Below are 27,465 nucleotides of genomic sequence, written 5' to 3'. Positions count from 1 at the left end.
CCGAAAGAAAATTAAGGTGTTCTCCCAGATCAGGCGATATCATCCTCATATTGTGGCCCTGGTAGAAACACATTTAACTAGAGATACAGCCAGAAGCGTACAGAAACCCTGGGTACAATGGCATGTTCATGCGTTCCATACCAGCTACTCGAGAGGGGTATCATTGTTAATACACAGAGATGTTCGATGGGAGGCCCGGACGATTCGGCGGGACACAGAGGGGCGTTTTGTTTTTGTTCATGCATTAATTAATTCCCGTGAATATGTTATATTGTGCATTTACAACCCCCCTCCAGCTAATATTTCAGTACTTAAGATGGCAATGAGTTTTGCTTTAAATTACCCAGACGCACATGTTATCTGTATGGGTGACTTTAACCTGGTCATGGATAGTGGTCTAGATAGGTTGAGACTGGGAGATGGGTCGTCTGGGGTACCTCTGTCTTTGTCTTCTTCATTGGCCCCGACTCAGCTGGCACTGTTCATAGAAAATAGTGGCTGGGTGGACCTGTGGAGGATACATCACCCTGGGGAAAAAGGATATACCTGCCACTCATCTACTAAAGGCTCCCTGTCCCGTATAGACTATATTTTTGGGTCTGTCGGCTTGGTGCAATGGGTAAGCGGTATAGAACATGGTAATAGAGGAATCTCAGACCACAGTCCAATTGTTCTCACGCTTACATTTGGGAAACTGACTAATGGTAGAATATGGAAGTTGAACCCCTTTTGGCTTAAACTAATAGATTCAAGTGATAGAACAGTTTACCAGTTGAATTGTTACACTCGATCTCACCCAGAACCTCAGGATAATAATTTATTTTGGGACGCCCTTAAGGCGTACCTAAGGGGCTGTTTGTCCTCTACGATTTCTTATGTTAAAAGGGTGACATCGAGGGACGACGATGAGATTGAGCAACGCTTGAAAGATGCTGAGGCCGCATATACAGCCAGTCAAACTAACAACAATAAGGTTGAGTGGTTAACCCTGCAAAGATTATATGCCCAACACCTGGACACTAAATCCAAACGTAAGCTGTTTTTTACGCGACAATCATATTTTGAAGTGGGGAATCAGGCGGGGAAATTTCTAGCTTTCCTGGTACGTCAACACAATACGTCTAATATGGTAATACAACTTCGCTCGCCAGATGGCTCATTGAACACCACCACCGAGGAAATACTTCAGTGCTTTTATAACTATTATAAAGGGTTATATGAGTCCAAGAGCGATTTCAGTGTTTCAGATTGTTTAGAATATTTATCCGATATAGAATTCCGTACACTGAATTCCACCCAGCAGGCCTTTATGGACGCTGAATTTACCCTAGAAGAAATAGAGCAAGCTATAATGGATATGGCCTCTGGGAAGGCCCCTGGACCAGATGGCTTTCCAGTTGAATTGTATAGGAAATACCGAGAAGCACTAGCTCCACTTTTATTACAAGTATTCAGAGAGATATGGAGAGGGGGATGCCTGCCCGATACTTTTTATGAGGCACATATTATTGTACTCAGAAAGGAGGGGAAAGATCCATTAGAGTGCGGGTCCTATCGCCCCATATAGTTAGTAAATGTAGACTATAAGATTTTTACTAAAATTTTAGCCACTAGGCTGAACTCTATTATACTAGACATTATACACCCGGATCAAACTGGCTTTATGCCTGGTAAGAGTACCTCTATAAATATCAGGCGGGTTCAATCAATAATCCAATACAGTTCTTTGCTACCTGATAACTGGGCATTGGCGTCGCTGGATGCAGCTAAGGCGTTTGACTCTCTTGAATGGCCCTTTTTGTCTGCTTGTCTGCAGAAATATGGTTTCGGGGCTAAATTCCTGAATTGGGTTAATGTATTATACATGAAACCAAAGGCCCGCATAATAGTAAACGGCTCCATCTCTGAGCCCTTTTTATTATATAGGGGAACCCGTCAAGGGTGTCCCCTTTCCCCAGCCCTATTTGCTCTAGCAATAGAGGCATTGGCAATACGCCTCCGATCTTCCCCCGGTATTGAGGGTATAAAAATAGCGGATCGCATTGATACTATTGGTTTATACGCTGATGACATGATAGTATTCATGGATAACACGGAAGAGACGTTACCGAGGGTGATTACTACCATAGATAGATTTAGTGGGTTCTCAGGCCTATATATTAACTGGGATAAATCTGCTCTAATGCCTCTCTCTCAGTCCCCAGCATCTAATCTCAATACTCTTTCCTCGTTGCCCATAGTATCTAACTTTAAGTACTTGGGTATATATATGTCTCAACATAGTGGGTCAGACTTACAACTCAATATTCTCCCTCTGCTGGATTACGCTAAATTGAAATTTGCGTCTTGGAGCAAGATTCCATTATCTGTAGCAGGTCGTATTAACCTCATTAAAATGATATTGCTTCCTAAATTTAACTATTGTCTCCAACATAGTGCAGTAACTGTGCCGAAGTTCTTCTTCACCAACTTAAACTCTCAGGTTGCTTCGTTCATATGGGGAAAAAGCAAGCCTAAGCTTAAATTAACTACTTTGCAGAGATCTAAGCAGGGGGGAGGAGCGGCATTGCCTGATTTTTTTCTATACTATCTAGCAGGACAGGCGAGGGCACTAAGTAAATGGATGCCTCATAACTACCTCCCTAATTCTGAGAGTCATCTGGTTAGCTCTGTTAGCGCTAAATGTCCATTGGGCCTTTTGGAGTCGGGGAAAATAAACGCTCCCCGCATGCTACCCATGCTCCGACTGGCACGATCAGCCTGGAGGCAGATTAAAAAAGTTATTGGATTTGGGGATATTATTGCTGAAATGCCTTTATGGGACAATGGTTATTTCCCCATGTTGATAGATCATCCATCTGCAGGTTTTTGGATTTCCAACGGGGTTTTCTCGGTGGGGGATTTATACGATCAGGGGGTCTTTATGTCTTTTGAACAGTTGCAGGCTAAATATGCTTTTCCAAGATCTCAATTTTTCCGCTATCTGCAACTTAGAACAGCTATTCAGTCATATATTAGAAATGTGGGAGCAAACAGCAACATCTCATCTTTGCCACTGATAGGCATTCTTAAATCACAGGGACCTCAAGGTCTTATTTCATCTTTGTACACATATCTGTTGTCAATGGGAGCGAATTCGGCCATAGACTTGGTTAAGGGCAAATGGGAGGGACTTATCCCCGATATGCAGAGTGAAGCGTGGGAGGACGTTCTCGACTCTCCCCTTAAAGTATCCCCGTCAATTAATAACAAGATGACCCAGTTATATATAATTCATCAATCATATCTGACCCCAGTGAGACTTTTTCGGATGGGTCGATACTCGACGTCGGAATGTCTGCGTTGCCACTCACCAGATGCTGACTTCATACACATGATATGGCAGTGCCCAATTATTTTTCAATATTGGAGGGAGGTAACGTCGTTATTGACCTCACTACTATCAATCCCGGTTCCTCTTGAACCTCTGGTTTGTCTGTTTGGAGTGTGGGATGAGGAGGCTTGGGAACATTATGTTGGGATCTTTTTACGTGAAGTATTATTTTTGGCACGAAAGATGTTAGCGTTGCGGTGGATGGGAAGGTCACCCCCCACACTTAGGTCCTGGGTTGAGCTGGTGAACACAATTGTCCCATATGAACGCACACTGTACCAGAATAGGGGTTGCCCGGGCAAATTCAATAAAATCTGGGATAGGTGGAATGCCTCCCACCTCACTTTGTGATCTAACCAATTGATAAGGATACAGTTTATTTGACCTCTTGTTCTGCAGATATTGCGCAATAGAGAGTATAATGTTACTGCAATAAGGTGAAGTAGTAGTAGCTTTGGAGGCTTAGTCTAGTTTGGTTTAGTTTGGTTGTAGTTTAGGAACTTTGCATACTGACAGTTCTATAATTTTATGTATATGTCTTCTTTTGTATATAAACAAATGATTGGTATATGTATGCTCTGATGTCTTTTCCTTTCTTGCGAATGTAACCGTGCAAGTTAATAACAAAGACAAACATTTATACTGTATTTTATTTGTGATCAATAAATAAACGAATTTAAAAAAAAAAAAAACAAAGATGAAAATCAAGAAAATGCTGAAAACATAGCCCCCATACCCCTACTCCCCCACCCTGAAGTAACTACCCGACATAGATGTACATATCAGGCCCCTGCCTACCCTCCCCCCCTGTATATAGGGTACAGACATAACCCTTGTATCAGCTGCTTTTTGATGTATTAAGTGCAATATTTATTTGTGGTGTACTTTTAATTAAATATTAATAAAGTATATATAATTTTAATACGGGGGTCTTTTTAATATTAGTTTTAATGTTTCTAGTCTTTATTCTCCAACCATTTTTTGTTAGTTCAATTACACACAGGGAGTTGCCCGGCAGTAACACACATTACTTATATATTTTTAGTCTAAACTCATCCTTGGCAAGGTCACAACAATTGTAAGTTTTCTCGCCCACTCACCCTCACTGAGAGCATGGTCTGTGTGGTCATGTGATAGAATTACATCTAGTCCCTGGAATGGACAATCTTCAAAGAAACATCTGGGAGATCCTACCTTTGAGAAATAGCCTATGAGATGGCAGCCGGTGTTGTCTGCCTCCGTCATGACATAAAAGAGAAAAGGCTCGACGTCATAATAAAGGGTTTTGTGGTCTAGGAAAAGCTTGGCAAGTAGGCACAGGTTCTGGCAGTAAATCTGAAAGAAGAATGGTTACAGCGACATTATTAATTACCCAGCAGCAATGAGATTTGCCTAGTGCAGTTAGTCAGCCAATGCTTGATGCGAGGGCTACAAGACTGAAAGCAATTAAAGCTCTAATGCCAACCTTGTTTTTCTTGCCGTCTACTTCAAAAACAGAGATGGATCCTTTACGGTAGATCTCGTCTCCAGGTGGATGCTTCCACACGCACTTCGCCTGCACAGAAAAGGAAGAGCTGGTCAGGAGATGGGAGAAAAGACTTGGAAACCCTGACTGATGGGGAAGAAGGAAGTTTATTACAAACTAGATGGTGGCCCGATTCTAACGCATCGGGTGTTCTAGAATATGTATTTATGTATGTATATAGCAGCCACATAATATATAGCACAGGCCACGTAGTATATAGGAGCCATGTAGTATATAGCAAATACTATGTGGCCTGTGCTATATACTATGTGGCTGCTATATACATACATATTGTAGAATACCCGATGCGTTATATATTGCGTGACCTGTATTAACAGTGGCCACGCAGTATATAACAGCTCACGCAGTATATAGCAGCCACGCAGTATATAACACAGGCGACGTAGTATATAACAGGCCACGCAGTATATCGCACAACCCACGGAGTATATCGCACAACCCACGGAGTATATCGCACAGCCCACATAGTATATAACACTGCCTATGTAGTATATAGCAGCCATGCGGTATCTAACACAGCCCACGTAGTATACAGTTAAAAAAAAATAATTAAAATAAAAAATAGTTATATACTCACCCATGGGATCCAGCGAAGCTCCGGCAATACACACGCGGCTGCCGCCATCTTCCGTTCCCAGGATGCATTGCGAAATTACCCAGATGACTTAGCGGTCTCGCGAGACCGCTAAATCTTCTGGGTAATTTCGCAATGCCTCGCCGGGAACGGAAGATGCGCGTGCGGCTCGGCGGACTACGGAGGGTGAGAATAGCAGATTTTTTGTTTTTTTATTATTTTTAACATTACATTTTTTTTTTACTATTGATGCCACATAGGAAGCATCAAATAGTAAAAAAGTTGGTCACACAGGGTTAATAGCAGCGGTTACGGAGTGCGTTACCCGCGGCATAACGCGGTCCGTTACCGCCGGCATTAACCCTGTGTGAGCGGTGACTGGAGGGGATTATGCGGGCGCCAGGCACTGACTGCGGGGAGTAAGGAGCGGCCATTTTCTTCCGGACTGTGCCTGTCGCTGATTGGTCGTGGCTGTTTTGCCGCGACTAGGGTTGAGCGAAACAGGTCGGCCAGATTCAGAAGTCGCCAACTTTTGGCAAAGTCGGGTTACATGAAACCCAACCCGACCCCTTTGTGGGGTCAGCCATGAGGTCGGCGATCTTCTGATCTGGAATCGGAATTCAGATACCGAGTTCCGATATGTTTAATATATCGGGAATCGGTATCGGAATTCATATTTAAGTGTAAAATAAAGAATAAAAATAAAAAAATATTGCTATACTCACCCTCGGACGCGCCCTGGTTCTCACCGGCAGCCTTCCTTCCTAAGAATGAGCGCCTGAAGGGCCTTCGATGACGTCGCGGCTTGTGATTGGTCGCGTGAGCGGTCACATGGGCGTCACGCGACCAATCACAAGCCGCGACGTCATCTAAGGTCCTTCAGGCGCTAATTCTTAGGAAGGAAGCGTCCGAGGGCGCGTCCGAGGGTGAGTATATTCCTAATAGGTATATACGCACCCTCGGACGCGCCCTGGTTCTAACCCGCAGCCTTCCTTCCTAAGAATCAGCGCCTGAAGGACCTTAGATAACGTCGCGGCTTGTGATTGGTCGCGTGACGCCCATGTGACCGCTCACGCGACCAATCACAAGCCGCGACGTCATCGAAGGTCCTTCAGGCGCTCATTCTTAGGAACGCAGGCTGCCGGTGAGAACCAGGGCGCGTCCGAGGGTAAGTATATCAATATTTTTTATTTTGATTATTTTACACTTAAATATGGATCCCAGGGCCTGAAGGAGAGTTTCCTCTCCTTCAGACCCTGGGAACCATTAGAAACCCAATGCACTGGATTGGGTTTCGTGTTTCGGCCGATCCCGACTTTTCTACAGGATCGGCCGATTTCACTCGACCCGACTTTTGAAAAAGTCGGGTTTCGTGAAACCCGACCCGATCCTATAAAAAGAAAAGTCGCTCGACCCTAGCCGCGACCAATCAGCGACTTGGATTTCCATGACAGACAGAGGCCGCGACCAATGAATATCCGTGACAGAAAGAAGGAAAGACGGAAGTGACCCTTAGACAATTATATAGTAGATTAGCTTAGACCTCCATCTTTAGTTTTACATATTGCAAACTAATTTTTAAAATTGTCCTATTTGGGTGTATGGACCCTCTGGATCATCTTCTACTTAGGGCACTTATGTCTGATGGATCTCGCCCAACAATGCATGCATAGTTAGCTCTTAGCACCCTTCACAAGAGCTCCCAACAATAAGGTGGGGGGATAGGGCAGAGATAATAATAATAATCTTTATTTTTATATAGCGCTAACATATTACGCAGCGCTTTACAGTTTGCACACATTATCATCGCTGTCCCCGATGGGGCTCACAATCTAAATTCCCTATCAGTATGTCTTTGGAATGTGGGAGGAAACCGGAGTGCCCGGAGGAAACCCACGCAAACACGGAGAGAACATACAAACTCTTTGCAGATGTTGTCCAAGGTGGGATTAGAACCCAGGACTCCAGCGCTGCAAGGCTGCTGTGCTAACCACTGCGAGAGATGTGTTAAAAAGGGGTTATCCAGGTTTGAGATGAAAGTGTGTAGCCACTGCCGCACACTGTCAGAATTCTTTGGTTCCGTCAACAAGAAAACAAGAATGGGCGGTCACGTGACAGCAAGTTTGTGATTTGCACCAGACCTGAGTGGCCTTGCTCAATAAAAGTGAATTGAGGGAGAAAGCACACTTCTAGTAGGCAAGTGACAGCGTGTATGCACAGCGCATACTTTTGGTCACATGATCCCCGCTCTAGCTGCCAACACCAGATAATTCACTGTGTAAGGATTCAGAGTGACTGTAGACCTTCATCCTCAAACCTGCATAACTCCTATAAAAAGGTGAGACAACTCAATTAAGGAGAATTTGTTACCAAGTTGAGACCACAGATATGTCATGGACTGTCTGCACATAACTTACTGGAACTCCTGGACGCTACATACATTCATTCTTTCACAGCTTACATGCTGACTGATCAGTCACAGGATCAACAGCATTAGTCAGTCAAAGAACTAACTAAAACTCCATCACCGATAGCCAAGTGCTACACTGATGTGGAGGGGAGAGTGGGATTTGCATTGGGAATGTTGGACTGCAACGACTGATCCTTAATTTTCAGAGGTGTCAAGCAGCAGCTCATCACCCCCAAATCCTGCTCCTCAAAACTCATGTATGTTGGAGGTCATGTTTAATACATGTGTACAGGGCATCTGGAGGAAACTCCACCAGTCGAACGTTATTACAGTAAATCAGGAGCCAAGTAGTTAAACACAATGGAAGGATGAAGCACATGTGATGCTGGATCCCAACTCACCATGTGTCTGCGCAGGATAGTTTGACTCTTCATATACTTGAGACAAAACTCGCACATGTACAGCCGCCCTAGCCGGGCATACTCCTCGGGGTATGGCGAGTGGTACCAGGTGTCTAGCTCATATCTGCCAAACACGATTGTCTTTATCATGTTGCTTCCTTCTGTAATCTGACCCTGCAACCGAAGTTTCTCCTACAAAGACAATAGTGGATCCATTAAACTATGGGTGTCATATAAATCCATGCCCAAAATAAAATGTTAAGCTCTGTGTTACTGAATATGTATAAAACACACACCTAAACCATAAAAGGAAACCTGTTTTGTACATGTCTAGCCTCTTGAAGTTCATATTAAAGGGAACCTGTCACCCTCAAAATTGAAGGTGAGCTAAGCCCACCGGCATCAGGAGCTTATCTACAGCATTCTGTAATGCTGTAGATAAGCCCCCGATGTATCCTGAAAGATGAGAAAAAGAGGTTAGATTATACTCACCCAGGGGCGGTCCCCGCTGCGGTCTGGTCCGATAGGCGTCGCGGTCCAAGGCCTCCCATCTTCTTATGATGACATCCTCTTCTTGTCTTCACGCTGCGGCTCCGGCTCCGGCGTACTTTGCCTGCTCTTTTGAGGGCAGAGCAAAGTACTGCAAGCAGGCGCCGGGAAAGGTCAGAGAGGCCCGGCGCCTGCGCACTGCAGTACTTTGCTCTGCCCTCAACAGGAGCCGCAGTGCACACATTAAGCATTTAATGAGTTTTTTTACATCAGTATTTGTAAGCCAAAACCAGGAGTGGGTGATAAATACAGAAGTGGTGGCGTGTTTCTAATATACTTTAACTCTGAGTGTTCCACTCCTGATTTTGGCTTATAAGTACTGATATAAAAAAACAAACAAAACACAAACATCAAACACTCAATGTGTGTACATGGCCTTAAGGTTATAGCTATGTCGCCTCAAATTCTTACCAAGTCCTCAGAGGCTCTGGCCTGAGCCCTTCGAAAAAGCTCAAGGTCATACTCGCTGGTAAGGTTCTCCAACAGTGGCTCCCTGGTGTTGCCATACGTCTGCCTATGTTCCTGTGAGTATAGAGGCACTTGTTTAGACTAGATTGTTTATTTCTTATAAATTTATTACACACATTTACAGTTTTCTAGTATTACCATATACTTCTCCTTCTGTTCTTTGGTTAAGCCAGAATTGCGTTTCTTCCTCATTTCGGTGACTTTTTCTTTATAACGAAGCTGACGTTCAGTGGGAGCCTGTAAAGACAGATAAGCATCAGCTAACAAAACCAAACAGAATAGTCTAGAAGCGTGAGTGTAAGGACACAGAGGACTTTAAAGCTTTCATATTGTCCTTTAGGAGGAGATAGAGTTCTACATCCCTCAATATAGCATGTGCCCTTAGGTTGGCACTTGGGATATTGATAATAACTTTGGCATATTGCCTGGACTATTGCAAACAGCATCAGTATTAAGGCTCAGTATTACTGTGTCCAGAAATTATGCTATAAAACTATTAACAAAACCAGTCCTACCTGGTGCCGCGTGGCATGCCTGTTGTTCTCATCCTGCCTGTGGGACAGCATTCTGTCTTCCACCTGTTTGTCACGACTCTGTCCTCTTACCTGAAATTCATCACAAGTCTGTGAATGTAAGCAATCATGGATGGGTCAGGTCAGCGTTCTTCAGGAATACACACAGAAAGAGACACTAACCCCTTCACATTGCACTAAGTGCTGTGAGTAATGGGGTGTTGAACAAAATAGAGGGTTACCTTGCACTCGTCTGCAGAGAGGTTGTGGTACAACGGGCAGCCGGAGATTGAGAAGTGCCTCTCGTGTTTTCCAGTGAGGTGTCCTAAAATACAAAATCAGACAGGAGAAACACAATGTATAAGCCTCGACTGCAGCCTGTTTAGAGCCCCACAGAGATATTAATGTAGCTAAAGGCAATATTACACGTTAGATGAAAGTTCGCTGAACCCACTGACTAAAGAAACTGGGTGTCCATGTGATATGTATGGATGCATCTCGAATTGGAAAGAAGGATCAAGCAGTTAAAATGTAAACGCTTAATATTTTTTTTCTCCCCTTTGGGGGAAGATAACCGATTCCAGATGAGTCTGGCAGCGGCTTTCTCCTCTCTCCCCATTGAAGACACATGAATACTTGGCCAAGTGAGGTCGCGATAGACAGATGGCAGGCTTTAGGGAAGCTATAGGTCTGTACAGCGTTTTAGTCTTATATTGAACTGAAATATATGCAGTCACTAACTGCAAGCAGTAATTGTACAATTAATACATGTTGCCTCATCTTTCAAGACAAAAGACTGGCAACAGATGGCTGTAATATGGACTAACAACTGCAGCCACAATAAACAGTCCATGTCATGGACACCTGAAGCTGGTCTGTCCAATGGTATTACCACTTTTTTTCCTCTTGTTTAAAAAGAGCCTAAAAACACCAAAATACTCACACACTACTAAGTATAATTTTTCCAGATGTGATAATATGGATAGTGCTATTCCATACAAAAAAAAACAAACAAAAAAAAAAAAACACGAATTGGAAAGTCTGACGCATACCACTGAAACGGTCCAAATTGACCTCCACTGGGTGATCATGGGCTTTATGGATGCATTTAACATGTGCTTCACTGTAAATGGACGACTATAGCACCTTACCTAGTGAGTTGCAGCCAGGGGTCGGACACTTCATATTGAAGTTGTAGCTTTCATGAAACCGTCTTCGCTTGGGTCTGTGCGAGAGGTCACTGCCGGAGTCCTTCATGGACAAGTCTTTTGCAATGCTCTCATCGTGAGATACGTTGGGGCTTGAAATGTCTATATCAGATTCTGATGAGGGTGCATTTCCGGTAGGTGTGCGAGGTGGCGACTCGTCATGATCCCCGGTGTTTTTAGCATCTGTGGCAGACAGAATAAATGGTTTAGCACCCCTCCAAAAGACTGCATTTGGCAGAAAGCACACAGAGGAGTCTACTCTACAGGGTCACAGCTAAAACAGACAGCCAGCGTGCATCTACTATGACATAAGAGAGCGCATCCGTCAATAGTGGAAGCTCGGCTACACCCCCGTACCTCTGTCACAAAAGTCCACCGCCTGCTCGGTTTCCGATCCCGATGAGCGGGTCTGTCGGAGCGGGTATTTTTTCGGAGTCACGGGGGTGGGCTGCTGCTGGCTGCGGGTCACCCTCCGAGTGGAGTAGGCCGGCTCCTCTGCACCAAACGATTGCAGATTGCCAACCGGACTGGAATCTGGTTTAATACAAACCACAATTTCACTACCCGACATGGTCAACAGTTATGTGACCAGCCCTGTGATTACAGCTTCCTAACCATGGATACATGGCAAAAGGAAACAAAAACAATCTGCCCCGAGTAAAACAGAAGGAAGAATAGGGCTAAGTCCAGAGATGGGCAACTTCTAGCCACAAGCGAAAACAGACATTAACGAGGTACAGTAGCCATCAGGCTAAATATTGCCCATGCCTGGTCTATGTAGTAAGAATTGATAGCAATGCCACAGGAGTCACACAGGACCAGCTCTAGTAACACTGGAGAAGAAGGTGATGTCACTAAACACATGTGCGTACTGTGGGAAATCAACACTGGTCCCAGAACAGTGCAGCAAGTGGAAAATTGTCTGTAGCAACAACCCAGGTTTCTGCATTCAACTGCTACACAGTCCCTTCTGCACCAGTTTTGCTAAATTTCGCCCAAGGGTTTGATGATTAGTCTTGTCATGGGTAGCAGCCTTCAAATCGCGCAATTTCCGGCAGAGGTTCAGTAACAAGTCATTGTCCAGCCCAAGCCCCGATACTGTAACAATGATGGGAGAAATGGTTCCGACATGAAAAATAATAAACGCGTTGACCACTACTTGGTCAACACACCCCTTCTCAATCCACCATGTTTCCCCCTTGTAAAATAATAACACCTATACTCACATTCAGGCTTGTTGGCACTAGCTCTCCTGGGGATTGCGTGACCATGTCATGTGATCCCTGCAGCCAATCAGCGCTTCACTCTCCCCACATACATCAGCAGCCCAGGAAAGCCGATGCTGACACCGGCAACGGAGGCAAGCGCAAGGGTTATTAATTGACAAGGGGGAAAGGGAGATTGAGAAGGAGTTGTCCAAGTAGGACAACCCCTTAAAGACTCAAACCACACAGTGTCATGGCAAGTCATACACAGTGAGCAAATGTAGCTGCCCCCAATTGCCAATATCCATGGTCATGTGTAGACCAGGGTGGTGGCATATTAGGATACCATAAAGGTGTAATGTATTCAGTGGGGTTGGTGGAAACACCCTCCTCAGGAGAAAGTTGTGCACATGCACTTTCATACTGTACCAGTAACTGGTGGTTTTTCCAATGGTTTGCCCCATGAACAGCATTTACCACTTAGCCACAGGTGGATGATAAATGTGTAATCATTAAGGGTCTGGATGCAGGAAACCCACCAGCCCCGAGGTCTGACAATCCAAAGTCTAGTGCGTGAATAAAGCAGTAGTGAAGTTAGGTGACCACTGCTGATCACACAGGCTTATTACTGCTCCATTCACATGGAAGCTGCGCCATTGGGGGGTGGAGGTCTCCGTATCGTACATTTATCCTGAGGATGGAGAAGTGTTTGAGCCAATTCCTTTAATAAATACAGCCAGGGCTCGGTTTCCATGATCATACACCATATCAATCAATATCACAAGACAAACCATGGAAGTGTACAAACTCTCCACACATTTAGTAGCGTCACCTTCGATATACAGATGTGATCACAGATTCACTGACTAGTGACGGAATGATTCCGATCTGGTCTGTACATCTAATACACAGCCCCCTACCTGACCTCAGTATACAGGACTGCACATTAGAGTAAAAGCCGAGTGCAAGAAGAAAGGCAGCAAGCAAAACGTGTGACATGCACAGTAGTGAGGTTGTACATTCACCAGTGTAACATTATTGTGTTACCATCCTCGCAGACTAATCCGACACACCAATACAAGGACCATCTCACCACAGCGTATGGCCACAGAAACAAAGTGCCACCGGCGAAACGCATTTGGTCTGAGGTATGTAATACTAGAGTACTTTACATCTGGCACCATATAGAGGTTCTTGCAGTTTCTCTTGTATGGTGCTTACTGATGCTTATCTATACCCATCTATGGTCTGGCTATATCATTATCATGGCGGGTACCTTATCTATATGATAGAATATACCCTTGAACCTTCAGATTTTCTGACCTAGACCGTTATATCTGCCACAAAGAGCACTCCACCAGTGTTCCCCCACACAAAATGTGGCTTCTGACAAATGTTCTCTGCATTTAGATGCACTGCCTATTTCAGAGATCAATGGATATATAAGACTAGCTATTGAACCCGTTCTACGCCCAGGTGGCAAGCATTTATATTGGTATATGGTCTCCATCCTGTCATGTGCTGCTCCATCCTGCGCCTCCATCCTGTCATGTGCTGCTCCATCCTGCGCCTCCATCCTGTCATGTGCTGCTCCCATCCTGCGTCCCCATCCTGTCATGTAGTGCTCTCATCCTGCGCCCCCATCCTGTCATGTGGTGACCCTCATCCTGCGCCCCCATTCTGTCATGTGCTGCTCCCATCCTGTGCCCCCATTCTGTCATGTGCTGCTCCCATCCTGCGCCACCGTTCTGTAATTTGCTGCTCCCATCCATATGCCCCATACGCTGCTCCATAAAGGTTGATGGCCCCATAAGATGCTCCATAGTATATGCCTCATATGCTGCTGCATTATGGTTGATGGCCCCCATAAGATGCTCCATAGTATATGCCTCTTATGCTGCTGCATTATGGTTGATGGCCCCCATAAGATGCTCCATAGTATATGCCTCTTATGCTGCTGCATTATGGTTGATGGCCCCCATAAGATGCTCCATAGTATATGCATCATATGCTGCTGCATTATGGTTGATGGCCCCCATAAGATGCTCCATAGTATATGCCTCATATGCTGCTGCATTATGGTTGATGGCCCCCATAAGATGCTCCATAGTATATGCCTCATATGCTGCTGCATTATGGTTGATGGCCCCCATAAGATGCTCCATAGTATATGCCTCTTATGCTGCTGCATTATGGTTGATGGCCCCCATAAGATGCTCCATAGTATATGCCTCATATGCTGCTGCATTATGGTTGATGGCCCCCATAAGATGCTCCATAGTATATGCATCATATGCTGCTGCATTATGGTTGATGGCCCCCATAAGATGCTCCATAGTATATGCCTCATAAGCTGCTGCATTATGGTTGATGGCCCCCATAAGATGCTCCATAGTATATGCCTCATATGCTGCTGCATTATGGTTGATGGGCTCCATAGTATATGCCCCGTATGCTGCTGCGAATATATATTATATATATATATATATATATATATATATATATATATATATATATATATATATATATATATATATATATATATATATATATATATATATATATATATATATATATATATATAGTTGAGTGCCGCTTCTTCCGGGTCCTCTGCCGGTGACTGTTCAGTCAGAGGGCAGCGCGTCATCGCGCCCTCTGATCTGTGAACGTCACAGGCAGAGGACCCGGAAGATGGAGCGGTGCGCAGCGCTGGAACGGGACAGGTGAATATAGCTTATACTCACCCTCCTGGCGGTCCCTGCTTCTCTGTTGGAGATCGCAGTGTGCGTTCAGTGTTTACGCATACCGCGATCTCCTGGGCTGCGTCACTCTGTGGGGTCCAGACTGTGGCGGCGCTTGCGAAGTCTATAAAGGCTTTGGACAGAGTGACGCTCCCAGCCTTATATTATAGATCCTGACAGGGGTCGCCACTAGCCTGGTGGCATTCACCAGTGACAAAATCGCAACACGGTAACCACCTGAAACATTCTGATTCAGACCCATACAGTGCTACAACATCAAAGCATATATAGCACCCTAACCCTATATTGAGCCAATACGTCTACTTAGTAACATAGTTAGTAAGGCCGAAAAAAGACATTTGTCCATCCAGTTCAGCCTATATTCCATCATAATAAATCCCCAGATCTACGTCCTTCTACAGAACCTAATTGTATTATACAATATTGTTCTGCTCCAGGAAGACATCCAAGCCTCTCTTGAACCCCTCGACTGAGTTCGCCATCACCACCTCCTCAGGCAAGCAATTCCAGATTCTCACTGCCCTAACAGTAAAGAATCCTCTTCTATGTTGGTGGAAAAACCTTCTCTCCTCCAGACGCAAAGAATGCCCCCTTGTGCCCGTCACCTTCCTTGGTATAAACAGATCCTCAGCGAGATATTTGTATTGTCCCCTTATATACTTATACATGGTTATTAGATCGCCCCTCAGTCGTCTTTTTTCTAGACTAAATAATCCTAATTTCGCTAATCTATCTGGGTATTGTAGTTCTCCCATCCCCTTTATTAATTTTGTTGCCCTCCTTTGTACTCTCTCTAGTTCCATTATATCCTTCCTGAGCACCGGTGCCCAAAACTGGACACAGTACTCCATGTGCGGTCTAACTAGGGATTTGTACAGAGGCAGTATAATGCTCTCATCATGTGTATCCAGACCTCTTTTAATGCACCCCATGATCCTGTTTGCCTTGGCAGCTGCTGCCTGGCACTGGCTGCTCCAGGTAAGTTTATCATTAACTAGGATCCCCAAGTCCTTCTCCCTGTCAGATTTACCCAGTGGTTTCCCATTCAGTGTGTAATGGTGACATTGATTCCTTCTTCCCATGTGTATAACCTTACATTTATCATTGTTAAACCTCATCTGCCACCTTTCAGCCCAAGTTTCCAACTTATCCAGATCCATCTGTAGCAGAATACTATCTTCTCTTGTATTAACTGCTTTACATAGTTTTGTATCATCTGCAAATATCGATATTTTACTGTGTAAACCTTCTACCAGATCATTAATGAATATGTTGAAGAGAACAGGTCCCAATACTGACCCCTGCGGTACCCCACTGGTCACAGCGACCCAGTTAGAGACTATACCATTTATAACCACCCTCTGCTTTCTATCACTAAGCCAGTTACTAACCCATTTACACACATTTTCCCCCAGACCAAGCATTCTCATTTTGTGTACCAACCTCTTGTGCGGCACGGTATCAAACGCTTTGGAAAAATCGAGATATACCACGTCCAATGACTCACTGTGGTCCAGCCTATAGCTTACCTCTTCATAAAAACTGATTAGATTGGTTTGACAGGAGCGATTTCTCATAAACCCATGCTGATATGGAGTTAAACAGTTATTCTCATTGAGATAATCCAGAATAACATCCCTCAGAAACTCTTCAAATATTTTACCAACAATAGAGGTTAGACTTACTGGCCTATAATTTCCAGGTTCACTTTTAGAGCCCTTTTTGAATATTGGCACCACATTTGCTATGCGCCAATCCTGCGGAACAGACCCTGTCGCTATAGAGTCCCTAAAAATAAGAAATAATGGTTTATCTATTACATTACTTAGTTCTCTTAGTACTCGTGGGTGTATGCCATCCGGACCCGGAGATTTATCTATTTTAATCTTATTTAGCGGGTTTCGCACCTCTTCTTGGGTTAGATTGGTGACTCTTAATATAGGGTTTTCATTGTTTCTTGGGATTTCACCTAGCATTTCATTTTCCACCGTGAATACCGTGGAGAAGAAGGTGTTTAATATGTTAGCTTTTTCCTCGTCATCTACAACCATTCTTTCCTCACTATTTTTTAAGGGGCCTACATTTTCAGTTTTTATTCTTTTACTATTGATATAGTTGAAGAACAGTTTGGGATTAGTTTTACTCTCCTTAGCAATGTGCTTCTCTGTTTCCTTTTTGGCAGCTTTAATTAGTTTTTTAGATAAAGTATTTTTCTCCCTATAGTTTTTTAGAGCTTCAATGGTGCCATCCTGCTTTAGTAGTGCAAATGCTTTCTTTTTACTGTTAATTGCCTGTCTTACTTCTTTGTTTAGCCACATTGGGTTTTTCCCATTTCTAGTCCTTTTATTCCCACAAGGTATAAACCGCTTACAGTGCCTATTTAGGATGTTCTTAAACATTTCCCATTTATTATCTGTATTCTTATTTCTGAGGATATTGTCCCAGTCTACCAGATTAAGGGCATCTCTAAGCTGGTCAAACTTTGCCTTCCTAAAGTTCAGTGTTTTTGTGACTCCCTGACAAGTCCCCCTAGTGAAAGACAGGTGAAACTGTACAATATTGTGGTCGCTATTTCCTAGATGCCCGACCACCTGCAGATTTGTTATTCTGTCAGGTCTATTAGATAGTATTAGGTCTAAAAGTGCTGCTCCTCTGGTTGGATTCTGCACCAATTGTGAAAGATAATTTTTCTTGGTTATTAGCAGAAACCTGTTGCCTTTATGGGTTTCACAGGTTTCTGTTTCCCAGTTAATATCCGGGTAGTTAAAGTCCCCCATAACCAGGACCTCATTATGGGTTGCAGCTTCATCTATCTGCTTTAGAAGTAGACTTTCCATGGTTTCTGTTATATTTGGGGGTTTGTAACAGACCCCAATGAGAATTTTGTTACCATTTTTCCCTCCATGAATTTCGACCCATATGGACTCGACATCCTCATTTCCTTCGCTAATATCCTCCCTTAAAGTGGACTTTAGACAAGACTTTACATAGAGACAAACCCCTCCTCCTCTCCGATTTTTACGATCCTTTCTAAACAGACTGTAACCCTGTAAGTTAACTGCCCAGTCATAGCTTTCATCTAACCATGTCTCGGTTATTCCCACTATGTCAAAGTTACCTGTAGATATTTCTGCTTCTAGTTCTTCCATCTTGTTTGTCAGGCTTCTGGCGTTTGCGAGCATGCAGTTTAGAGGATTTTGTTTTGTTCCAATCTCCTCGCTGTGGATTGTTTTAGAAATGTTCTTACCTCCCTTCTGAGTATGTTTTCCTGGGTCTTCTTTGTTCAAGTCTAATGTTTTTCTTCCCGTCCCCTCTTCTTCTAGTTTAACGCCCTCCTGATGAGTGTAGCGAGTCTCCTGGCGAATGTGTGTTTCCCAGGTTTGTTGAGGTGTAGTCCGTCTCTGGCGAGGAGTCCATCGTACAAGTAATTCACACCGTGGTCCAGGAATCCGAATCCTTGTTGTCTGCACCATCGTCTTAGCCAGTTGTTTGCATCAAGGATCCTGTTCCATCTCATGGTGCCATGCCCGTCTACTGGAAGGATAGAAGAAAAAACTACCTGTGCATCCAGTTCCTTTACTTTCTTCCCCAACTCTTCAAAGTCTTTGCAGATTGTCGGTAGGTCCTTCCTTGCCGTGTCATTGGTGCCAACATGTATCAGAAGAAATGGGTGGACGTCCTTGGAGTTGAAGAGCTTTGGTATCCTATCGGTCACATCCTTGATCATCGCACCTGGAAGGCAGCATACTTCTCTTGCAGTTATGTCCGGTCTGCAGATGGCTGCTTCTGTGCCTCTCAGTAGTGAGTCTCCCACCACCACCACTCTTCGTTGCTTCTTGGCTGTACTTTTTGCTGTCACTTCTTGACCAGGAAAGATTTGCAATGTTTGCTTGAAGCCAGAATAAATCCTGTGAATGGCCAAGTTGTGCCCTAGTTGCTTTAGTTTTCCGGATTTTTTGCGATAAAAACGCATAAAACACGCATACATATGAATCCCATTATTTAGAACGCATTCTGTAATTTTTGTGCATATATGCTTAACCCAGCAGGAAGTGCGGCGGCGTCTAAAAATCACTAAAATTGACAAATCTCCGGGCCCGGATGGGATACACCCTCGAGTACTGCAGGAATTAAGTACAGTCATTGATAGACCATTATTTTTAATCTTTAAAGACTCCATAATAACAGGGTCTGTGCCACAGGACTGGCGTATAGCAAATGTGGTGCCAATATTCAAAAAGGGATCAAAAACTGAACTCGGAAATTATCGGCCAGTAAGCTTAACCTCTACTGTGGGTAAAATCCTGGAGGGCATTCTAAGGGATGCTATACTGGAGTATCTGAAGAGGAATAACCTCATGACCCAGTATCAGCACGGGTTTACTAGGGACCGTTCATGTCAGACTAATTTGATCAGTTTCTATGAAGAGGTAAGTTCCGGATTGGACCAAGGGAACCCAGTGGATGCAGTGTATATGGACTTTTCAAAAGCTTTTGATACGGTGCCACACAAAAGGTTGATACATAAAATGAGAATAATGGGGATAGGGGAAAATATGTGCAAGTGGGTTGAGAGCTGGCTCAGGGATAGGAAACAAAGGGTGGTTATTAATGGAGCACACTCGGACTGGGTCGCGGTTAGCAGTGGGGTACCACAGGGGTCAGTATTGGGCCCTCTTCTTTTTAACATATTTATTAATGACCTTGTAGGGGGCATTCAGAGTAGAATTTCAATATTTGCAGATGACACTAAACTCTGCAGGGTAATCAATACAGAGGAGGACAATTTTATATTACAGGATGATTTATGTAAACTAGAAGCTTGGGCTGATAAATGGCAAATGAGCTTTAATGGGGATAAATGTAAGGTCATGCACTTGGGTAGAAGTAATAAGATGTATAATTATGTGCTTAATTCTAAAACTCTGGGCAAAACCGTCAATGAAAAAGACCTGGGTGTATGGGTGGATGACAAACTCATATTCAGGGGCCAGTGTCAGGCAGCTGCTACAAAGGCAAATAAAATAATGGGATGCATTAAAAGAGGCATAGATGCTCATGAGGAGAATATAATTTTACCTCTATACAAGTCACTAGTTCGACCACACTTAGAATACTGTGCACAGTTCTGGTCTCCGGTATATAAGAAAGACATAGCTGAACTGGAGCGGGTGCAGAGAAGAGCGACCAAGGTTATTAGAGGACTGGGGGGTCTGCAATACCAAGATAGGTTATTACACTTGGGGCTATTTAGTTTGGAAAAACGAAGACTAAGGGGTGATCTTATTTTAATGTATAAATATATGAGGGGACAGTACAAAGACCTTTCTGATGATCTTTTTAATCATAGACCTGAAACAGGGACAAGGGGGCATCCTCTGCATTTGGAGGAAAAAAGGTTTAAGCATAATAACAGACGCGGATTCTTTACTGTAAGAGCAGTGAGACTATGGAACTCTCTGCCGTATGATGTTGTAATGAGTGATTCATTACTTAAATTTAAGAGGGGACTGGATACCTTTCTGGAAAAGTATAATGTTACAGGGTATATACACTAGATTCCTTGATAGGGCGTTGATCCAGGGAACTAGTCTGATTGCCGTATGTGGAGTCGGGAAGGAATTTTTTCCCCCCAATGTGGAGCTTACTCTTTGCCACATGGGTTTTTTTTGCCTTCCTCTGGATCAACATGTTAGGGCATGTTAGGTTAGGCTATGGGTTGAACTAGATGGACATATAGTCTTCCTTCAACCTTAATAACTATGTAACTATATGTTGCGTTTTTTTCCGCGAAAAAAAAACGCATCGCGGTAAAAACCGCAGCATGTTCATTAATTTGACGGATTTATTTTTTGGATTTCCCCACTATATTATTGCTTTGGGAACCTCCAGAAAAATCCGCAAAAAAAAAAAAAAAACACATAAAAACTGCATGCGGATTTCTTACAGAATATGTCCAGTTTTGTTCAGGAAATTTCTGCAAGAAATCCTGACGTGTGCACATAGCCTAATTTACAGACCATTTACATGGAACATTTGGCTCTATATAACACTTATTCATCATGTTCTGGAACATGCTGCAATTTATTTTAACATTATGTGGGTTTCAATTTTGTAAATTTTCAAGATCTCTTCTTGCTGCCAAGAAAAAGAAAGAAAGAGCCGCTGTTTAAAACTAGAAAGAAAAAAAAAAAAAATCATCCTGATCACGTCCTACTGACACGGACAAGAGTGACGTCGGACACACCAATCATTTCCTTTCCCGGGAGCCATGTATGCTCGACTGATCCAAGAATGCTCATTTATGAGGAGTTTGGAGTGGCTTGTTTAGCAGACAGCAATCAGTCCTGTATTTGTTGGACATGATCAAATCAACTTTTATGGGTGTACGGTAAAATTGGCTTGTGCTTGCTGTCAGTGAATGAATCCTGGTCAGAGACACAGATCATCATATTGATATGTTATACCAGAATATCCCTGTCATCGCATGAGACCTAGCAACATTTTTTGTGCTCCCTTGCCGAAAGCAAAAACATGCAATACCAGAATTTAGCAGAAGTGAGAGACTGATAAAATGAAAACAGCAGAATTAGAGCTACCAAATGCACTTTTAGAACTTCGGTTCCTCATTTAAGGCAGAACTAATTGAAAAATCAATGGAGCAGCCATTACCGCTAGCACTGAGCAAAACTACTAATGAACGGTGTTAATACCCTGGGTGCACTTATAAGACATATTCAGCTGCAATTCCTCTCTGCTCCGGTGAAAACCTAGGATCTAATGCAATCCAATCCGCAAGGCTAGGATCAGAAGCACAAATCCCCCCCTTCACGCTAACTGATTAGTTGGACTGTAAGCTGCCATGCACCTCTGCTCTGTAAGCAAGAAATATTTTTAAAAAAAATTATAATATATTATATTATAATATATTATATTTATATATACACACACAGTACAGACCAAAAGTTTGGACTCACCTTCTCATTTAAAGATTTTTCTGTATTTTCATGACTATAAAAATTGTAAATTCACACTGGAGGCATCAAAACTATGAATTAACACATGTGGAATTATATACTTAACAAAAAAGTGTGAAACAACTGAAATTATGTCTTATATTCTAGGTTCTTCAAAGTAGCCACCTTTTGCTTTGATGACTGCTTTGCACACTCTTGGCATTCTCTTGATGAGCTTCAAGAGGTAGTCACTGGGAATGGTCTTCCAACAATCTTGAAGGAGTTCCTAGAGATGCTTAGAACTTGTTGGCCTTTTGCTTTCACTCTGCGGTCCAGCTCACCCCAAACCATCTCGATTGGGTTCAGGTCTGGCGTAGCACCCCATCACTCTCCTTCTTGGTCAAATAGCCCTTACACAGCCTGGAGCTGTGTTTGGGGTCATTGTCCTGTTGAAAAATAAATGATGGTCCAACTAAACGCAAACCGGATGGAATAGCATGCCGCTGCAAGATGCTGTGGTAGCCATGCTGGTTCAGTATGCCTTCAATTTTGAATAAATCCCCAACAGTGTCACCAGCAAAGCACCCCCACACCATCACACCTCCTCCTCCATGCTTCACAGTGGGAACCAGCCATGTAGAGTCCATCTGTTCAACTTTTCTGCATTGCGCAAAGACACGGTGGTTGGAGCCAAAGATCTCAAATTTGGACTCATCAGACCAAAGCACAGATTTCCACTGGTCTAATGTCCATTCCTTGTGTTCTTTAGCCGAAACAAGTCTCTTCTGCTTGTTGCCTGTCCTTAGCAGTGGTTTCCTAGCAGCTATTTTACCATGAAGGCCTGCTGCACAAAGTCTTCTCTTAACAGTTGTTGTAGAGATGTGTCTGCTGCTAGAACTCTGTGCGGCATTGACCTTGTCTCTAATCTGAGCTGCTGTTAACCTGCAATTTCTGAGGCTGGTGACTCTGATAAACTTATCCTCAGAAGCAGATGTGACTCTTGGTCTTCCTTTCCTGGGGCGGTCCTCATGTGAGCCAGTTTCTTTGTAGCGCTTGATGGTTTTTGCAACTGCACTTGGGGACACTTTCAAAGTTTTCCCAATTTTTTGGACTGACTGACCTTCATTTCTTAAAGTAATGATTGCAGCTGGTTTTTCTTTACTTAGCTGCTTTTCTCTTGCCATAATACAAATTTTAACAGTCTATTCAGTAGGACTATCAGCTGTGTATCCACCAGACTTCCGCAAAACACAACTGATGGTCCCAACCTCATTTATAAGGCAAGAAATCCCACTTATTAAACCTGACAGGGCACACCTGTGAAGTGAAAACCAGTCTCGGTGACTACCTCTTGAAGCTCATCAAGAGAATGCCAAGAGTGTGCAAAGCAGTCAAAGCAAAAGGTGGCTACTTTGAAGAACCTAGAATATAAGACATATTTTCAGTTGTTTCACGCTTTTTTGTTAAGTATATAATTCCACATGTGTTAATTCATAGTATTGATGCCTTCAGTGTGAATGTACAATTCTCATAGTCATGAAAATACAGAAAAATCTTTAAATGAGAGGGTGTGTCCAAACTTTTGGTCTGTTTTAGTATATATATATATATATACTAGATTGTGGCCCGATTCTAACGCATCGGGTATTCTAGAATATGCATGTCCCAGTAGTATATGGACAATGATGATTCCAGAATTCGCGGCACACTGTGCCCGTCGCTGATTGGTCGAGGCGACCTTTATGACATCATCGTCGCCATGGCAACCATTATGACATCATCGTCGCTGTGCCCGTTGCTGATTGGTCGAGGCCTGGAGGCCTCGACCAATCAGAGACGCGGGATGTCTACGTCCTTTATGACATCATCGTCGCTGTGCTCATCGCTGATTGGTCGAGGCCTGGCGGCCTCGACCAATCAGAGACGCGGGATTTCTACGTCGATGCTGTGCCGCTCTCTGATTGGTCGAGGCCTGACGGCCTCGACCAATCAGAGAGCCGGGATTTCCAAGACATATATATATATATATATTAGAAATCAGAACATAAAATGTGATCGAGGTAATAAACGTCGGATCTGTACAGGGAAGTAATAAGGTGACAAAGCACAGAAAGCATTCTTGATCAGTTACCGACTCAGTGAGTTCCTTCCTTTAATCCAGCACTCATTGGGTCTCATTGCTGACAGGTGGAGAGAGAGATCAGGTAGAGGGAGATTCCGTTCAGCAAACCCAGAATTCGGCTGACGTACCTTGTGAGCTCTGGCTGAGCCTTGCTGTGGATCGGGTGATGCGTGCAGGCCCTCGGGAGTTGGCGTCACTTTCAGAACTGTCGGTGTGCTCCATGTCTGTAGAGAAATCGGAATCTTCTGTCCCATCCGAACTGCTTCCAGCATTCCTCTACGGAACAGACTGTGATTAGGATTACCAGTCATACTACTCATAGTGATGTGAGCAGCCCACACAAGATACATACAGCAGCAAGACAAATCTCGCTCTCCTTCCCAAAGGCCAGTGACAGAGGTGAGAAGATGGAGGTCTGGTGTGAGCAGATTTAAGATAGGTCAATGAATAAAAATGCTGACGCCATCGCCGAGAAAACCACCACTCAATGGTACAATAATCACCATCAAGACCAACACACTGTGCTACTTCCAGAACAGCTATACACTTTAAAAGGGAACTCGTCAGCCTTTTCATGTCGGGTCCACCTATAGAGAATGACTGTGTCCCTTTAACTAGAGTTAGTGGGAATTTGCATGTCCCATTCCACTGGCTATGACAGAAAATACTGCATCTTACCTGGCGCCGTGCATGGTTCTTCTTCTGATTACCCAGCCTGGCGCAGTATCACATTTGTGTCAATGCAAAAAGGACGCTGCACCAGGCCAGCTAAGTTGATTCGCCCCAACTCTACCTCTTTAGGACACAGCCCATTTTTGTTTCACTTTGATTTTTCCCTCTCTTTCTCCCAAGAGACATAATATAGAGAGTCAGAATAAGTGGACTTCTAAAGCGCTGCCGATTCAGGAAGGAATCAAACAGTCTGATTGAAACGCATTGACAAATAAACCATCTTCAGAGTTAAATCTGGCTCATGTGGTCCTGAGGAAGGAGTCGGATCTGACTCTGAAACGCGTTGACAAATAAACCATCTTCAATCAAACCTTTCAGGATTCATTCCTGAATGGGCAGCACACTCTTCTGACTATTATATACAGTACAACTCTGTGGACATTGCAGCAGATGACTACTAGGCCATGATAGTGCTTGTGTCACAATTATACCCAGACGAGACCCTACTGTGCTTTTTATCCTGAGAACATAGGCCCCAATTCAAAGTGATTGCAACAAATTCTGGCATAAATTGCAATGTGGAGTCTCACAAAAGTTTTGCAACTTTCCACACTTTTGCCCGGCGCCACCAACATGGGAGGAGTTGGGACGTGATGCCACAACTTGTCCAATTCATGAAAAGTTGTGGTGTTACCTATGGCAGAAGGCTTACTCCAGTCACTGGCTGAAGAAAGATTCCTGGTGAGGCGCAAGCCTGCGAAGTCATCCCTATTCTGTGTTCTGCCCTGCTATGGGGCACTGGCTTCATGCTCCTACTACACCAGGGAATCACTGGTTCTCCAGAACACAGAAACACTGGGAGCGGAAGTACCAGCGACTCCCCTGCACAGTAGGAACGTGAAGCCAATGCTCAGAGAAGGGGCGAACACTGAAGAGGAACGACGGCACACAGTGAGGCGATTCACGTGATAATGACGGCAGAGCTATCGCCGGGCACATCCTCCCCACAGCCTGGAAGAGGTCATTTACATAAAGTGAGAAGAGGATTTATCAGCAACAAGGCATCTGATATGAGAACAGTCCTATAACCTGTGTGCCCATATTAATAGGTGGCGACAGATTCCCTTTAAGAGGCACATACCCCTTAATGAATCAGGAGCGTCCGACTCCCAACATTCCCACTCAATACTGGAGTGAAGAATCGGTTTTCCTGATGAATCGGGGGAATAACTCTCAGGGAATGATGCCATTCAGGGAACTTAGTGACACCACTCCAGCACGGCAATAAAAAAAAACTGCTGGAGTGGTGGTGCTTTAAAGGGATTGGCTTGTGTGACAGTGAACTAGCGTAAAGGCTTTATGTACAATCAGCGTCACATACCTAGTACCGTTCCAGCGCCTCCTCTCCGGGAATTAAAAGGTCGCCAGACCCAGTGGTCATGCCGAGGTAGTCAGTACAAGTGATTGGCTGCAGCCCTGTCAACAGAGAACAGACGCTGGAGGAGGAGTAAAGGGGATTGCGGAATAGTCAGAGCAAGCCTTTGGCCATTCTACTGTGCAACCAGACAATCCCTTTAAATGCAGGGGCACAGACTGGGGGTGTAGGCAGCAGAGAGCACTGTAGCCACAGGGGAAGGCCTGGCCCCTGCAGACATGCACCATAGCACTGGGCTCCAGCCTGAGCATGTGACCAACTGAACACACGTTTGTTATGACCACGCCCACAACACACGCTACTGGCTAAAGGGGCATAGAGGCGGCTACGGACCAATCACGGCACAGGAGGGCGCGCCAAACAGTTAAGAGGCAGCACAACCAGCCAATGATAGAGTGAGACCCAACACAACAGCCAATCAGAAATCAGAAGCTTCGGCATTTCATGTGATTGGCGCCACAGCGTATCAATGAGCTCAAAACCCACACGCGAGGCGCCAGCCATGACTGACAAGTACTTCAGCCAATGGGGTGCCGAGTCATTAGCCTGCCTACCAATCAGCGTGCGTCTTCACTGCCTAACGCCCAATTAGCAAAGAACAGGAGAACCCGACACAGGCCTTGTTTTGACTGCATTTCTCACACTGGGGCCTTTCATGAGCCGAGGCTGACAAACTGCAGTGTTAGTAGAACGGCCCACAGTTCGGGTGTTCGCTCACAGCTCTGAGCCTGCCAGCCATAGGGAGTGCTGCCCTTCTCGCGTTTTCCATGCTGCCGCCTACAGCCAAGCCTGTATCTTACGTCACCTTGCCCTTACCTTCCTCCGGGGCATAGCTCGGCCCTCCCTTTCGTAACGTCGCTGGGCTCCCGTTTTCTACGGTTACCTCAGCACAGGAATCCGTTCGGCGCCGTCTCCGGGTAACGGGAGAGTGGCACGCATGCGCGTTCACGCCCACCTATTTTCACATAACTCCGCCCACGGTTCAGTGCTTAGAGAGCGGCAACTGCGACTCCGCCCTGAGCCGAAAGGAATGATCGCCCCCTAGTGGCGGCTTGTGCACAGTGCCAGGAAAGACGAGCGCTCAGTTGCGTTAGGGGCAGATTAACCCTTTCATGACTGGTTTCGGGCCTTATTCCCAAAGCAAAATACGGGCATTTATGTTATTTACCATTTTAGCCGATGACTTTTTACTTTGTATTTTTTATACTGAATAAAAATGAGCAGAAGTAAGTAAAACATAAAGGTTCTTGATTTTTTTCTGGAACACAGTGT

At 44.3% G+C, this 27,465-nt stretch overlaps 1 protein-coding gene across 10 annotated transcripts in view; it reads right to left on the bottom strand.

The window, feature by feature from the left end:
• The window catches only part of KAT7 (lysine acetyltransferase 7), a 34,583-nt gene extending 7,425 nt beyond the window's left edge, over positions 1–27,158 (bottom strand). The window contains exons 1-12 of one of the 10 annotated variants that reach the window (XM_069751436.1): positions 27,010–27,126; positions 26,140–26,234; positions 24,215–24,362; positions 11,399–11,575; positions 10,985–11,224; positions 10,076–10,158; positions 9,837–9,926; positions 9,460–9,558; positions 9,265–9,375; positions 8,305–8,496; positions 4,839–4,928; positions 4,568–4,708 (exon numbers count right to left, since the gene is read on the bottom strand). In XM_069751436.1, the coding sequence (XP_069607537.1) occupies positions 4,568–4,708; positions 4,839–4,928; positions 8,305–8,496; positions 9,265–9,375; positions 9,460–9,558; positions 9,837–9,926; positions 10,076–10,158; positions 10,985–11,224; positions 11,399–11,575; positions 24,215–24,308 (1,317 nt within the window). In that variant the 5' untranslated portion in view covers positions 24,309–24,362; positions 26,140–26,234; positions 27,010–27,126. Of the gene's footprint in view, positions 1–4,567; positions 4,709–4,838; positions 4,929–8,304; positions 8,497–9,264; positions 9,376–9,459; positions 9,559–9,836; positions 9,945–10,075; positions 10,159–10,984; positions 11,225–11,398; positions 11,576–24,214; positions 24,375–26,139; positions 26,235–27,009 lie in introns of all 10 variants that reach the window. The other 9 variants (XM_069751434.1, XM_069751432.1, XM_069751433.1 and 6 more) reach the window with 9 other exon arrangements.
• Positions 27,159–27,465: the final 307 nt, after the last annotated feature.

The sequence above is a fragment of the Ranitomeya imitator genome, chromosome 2, assembly GCF_032444005.1.
Source record: "Ranitomeya imitator isolate aRanImi1 chromosome 2, aRanImi1.pri, whole genome shotgun sequence".
In the NCBI taxonomy this organism is placed as follows: Eukaryota; Metazoa; Chordata; class Amphibia; order Anura; family Dendrobatidae; genus Ranitomeya; species Ranitomeya imitator.
The sequence above is the reverse complement of the archived record's forward strand: the minus strand, read 5'-3'. Positions and strand labels throughout refer to the sequence as shown.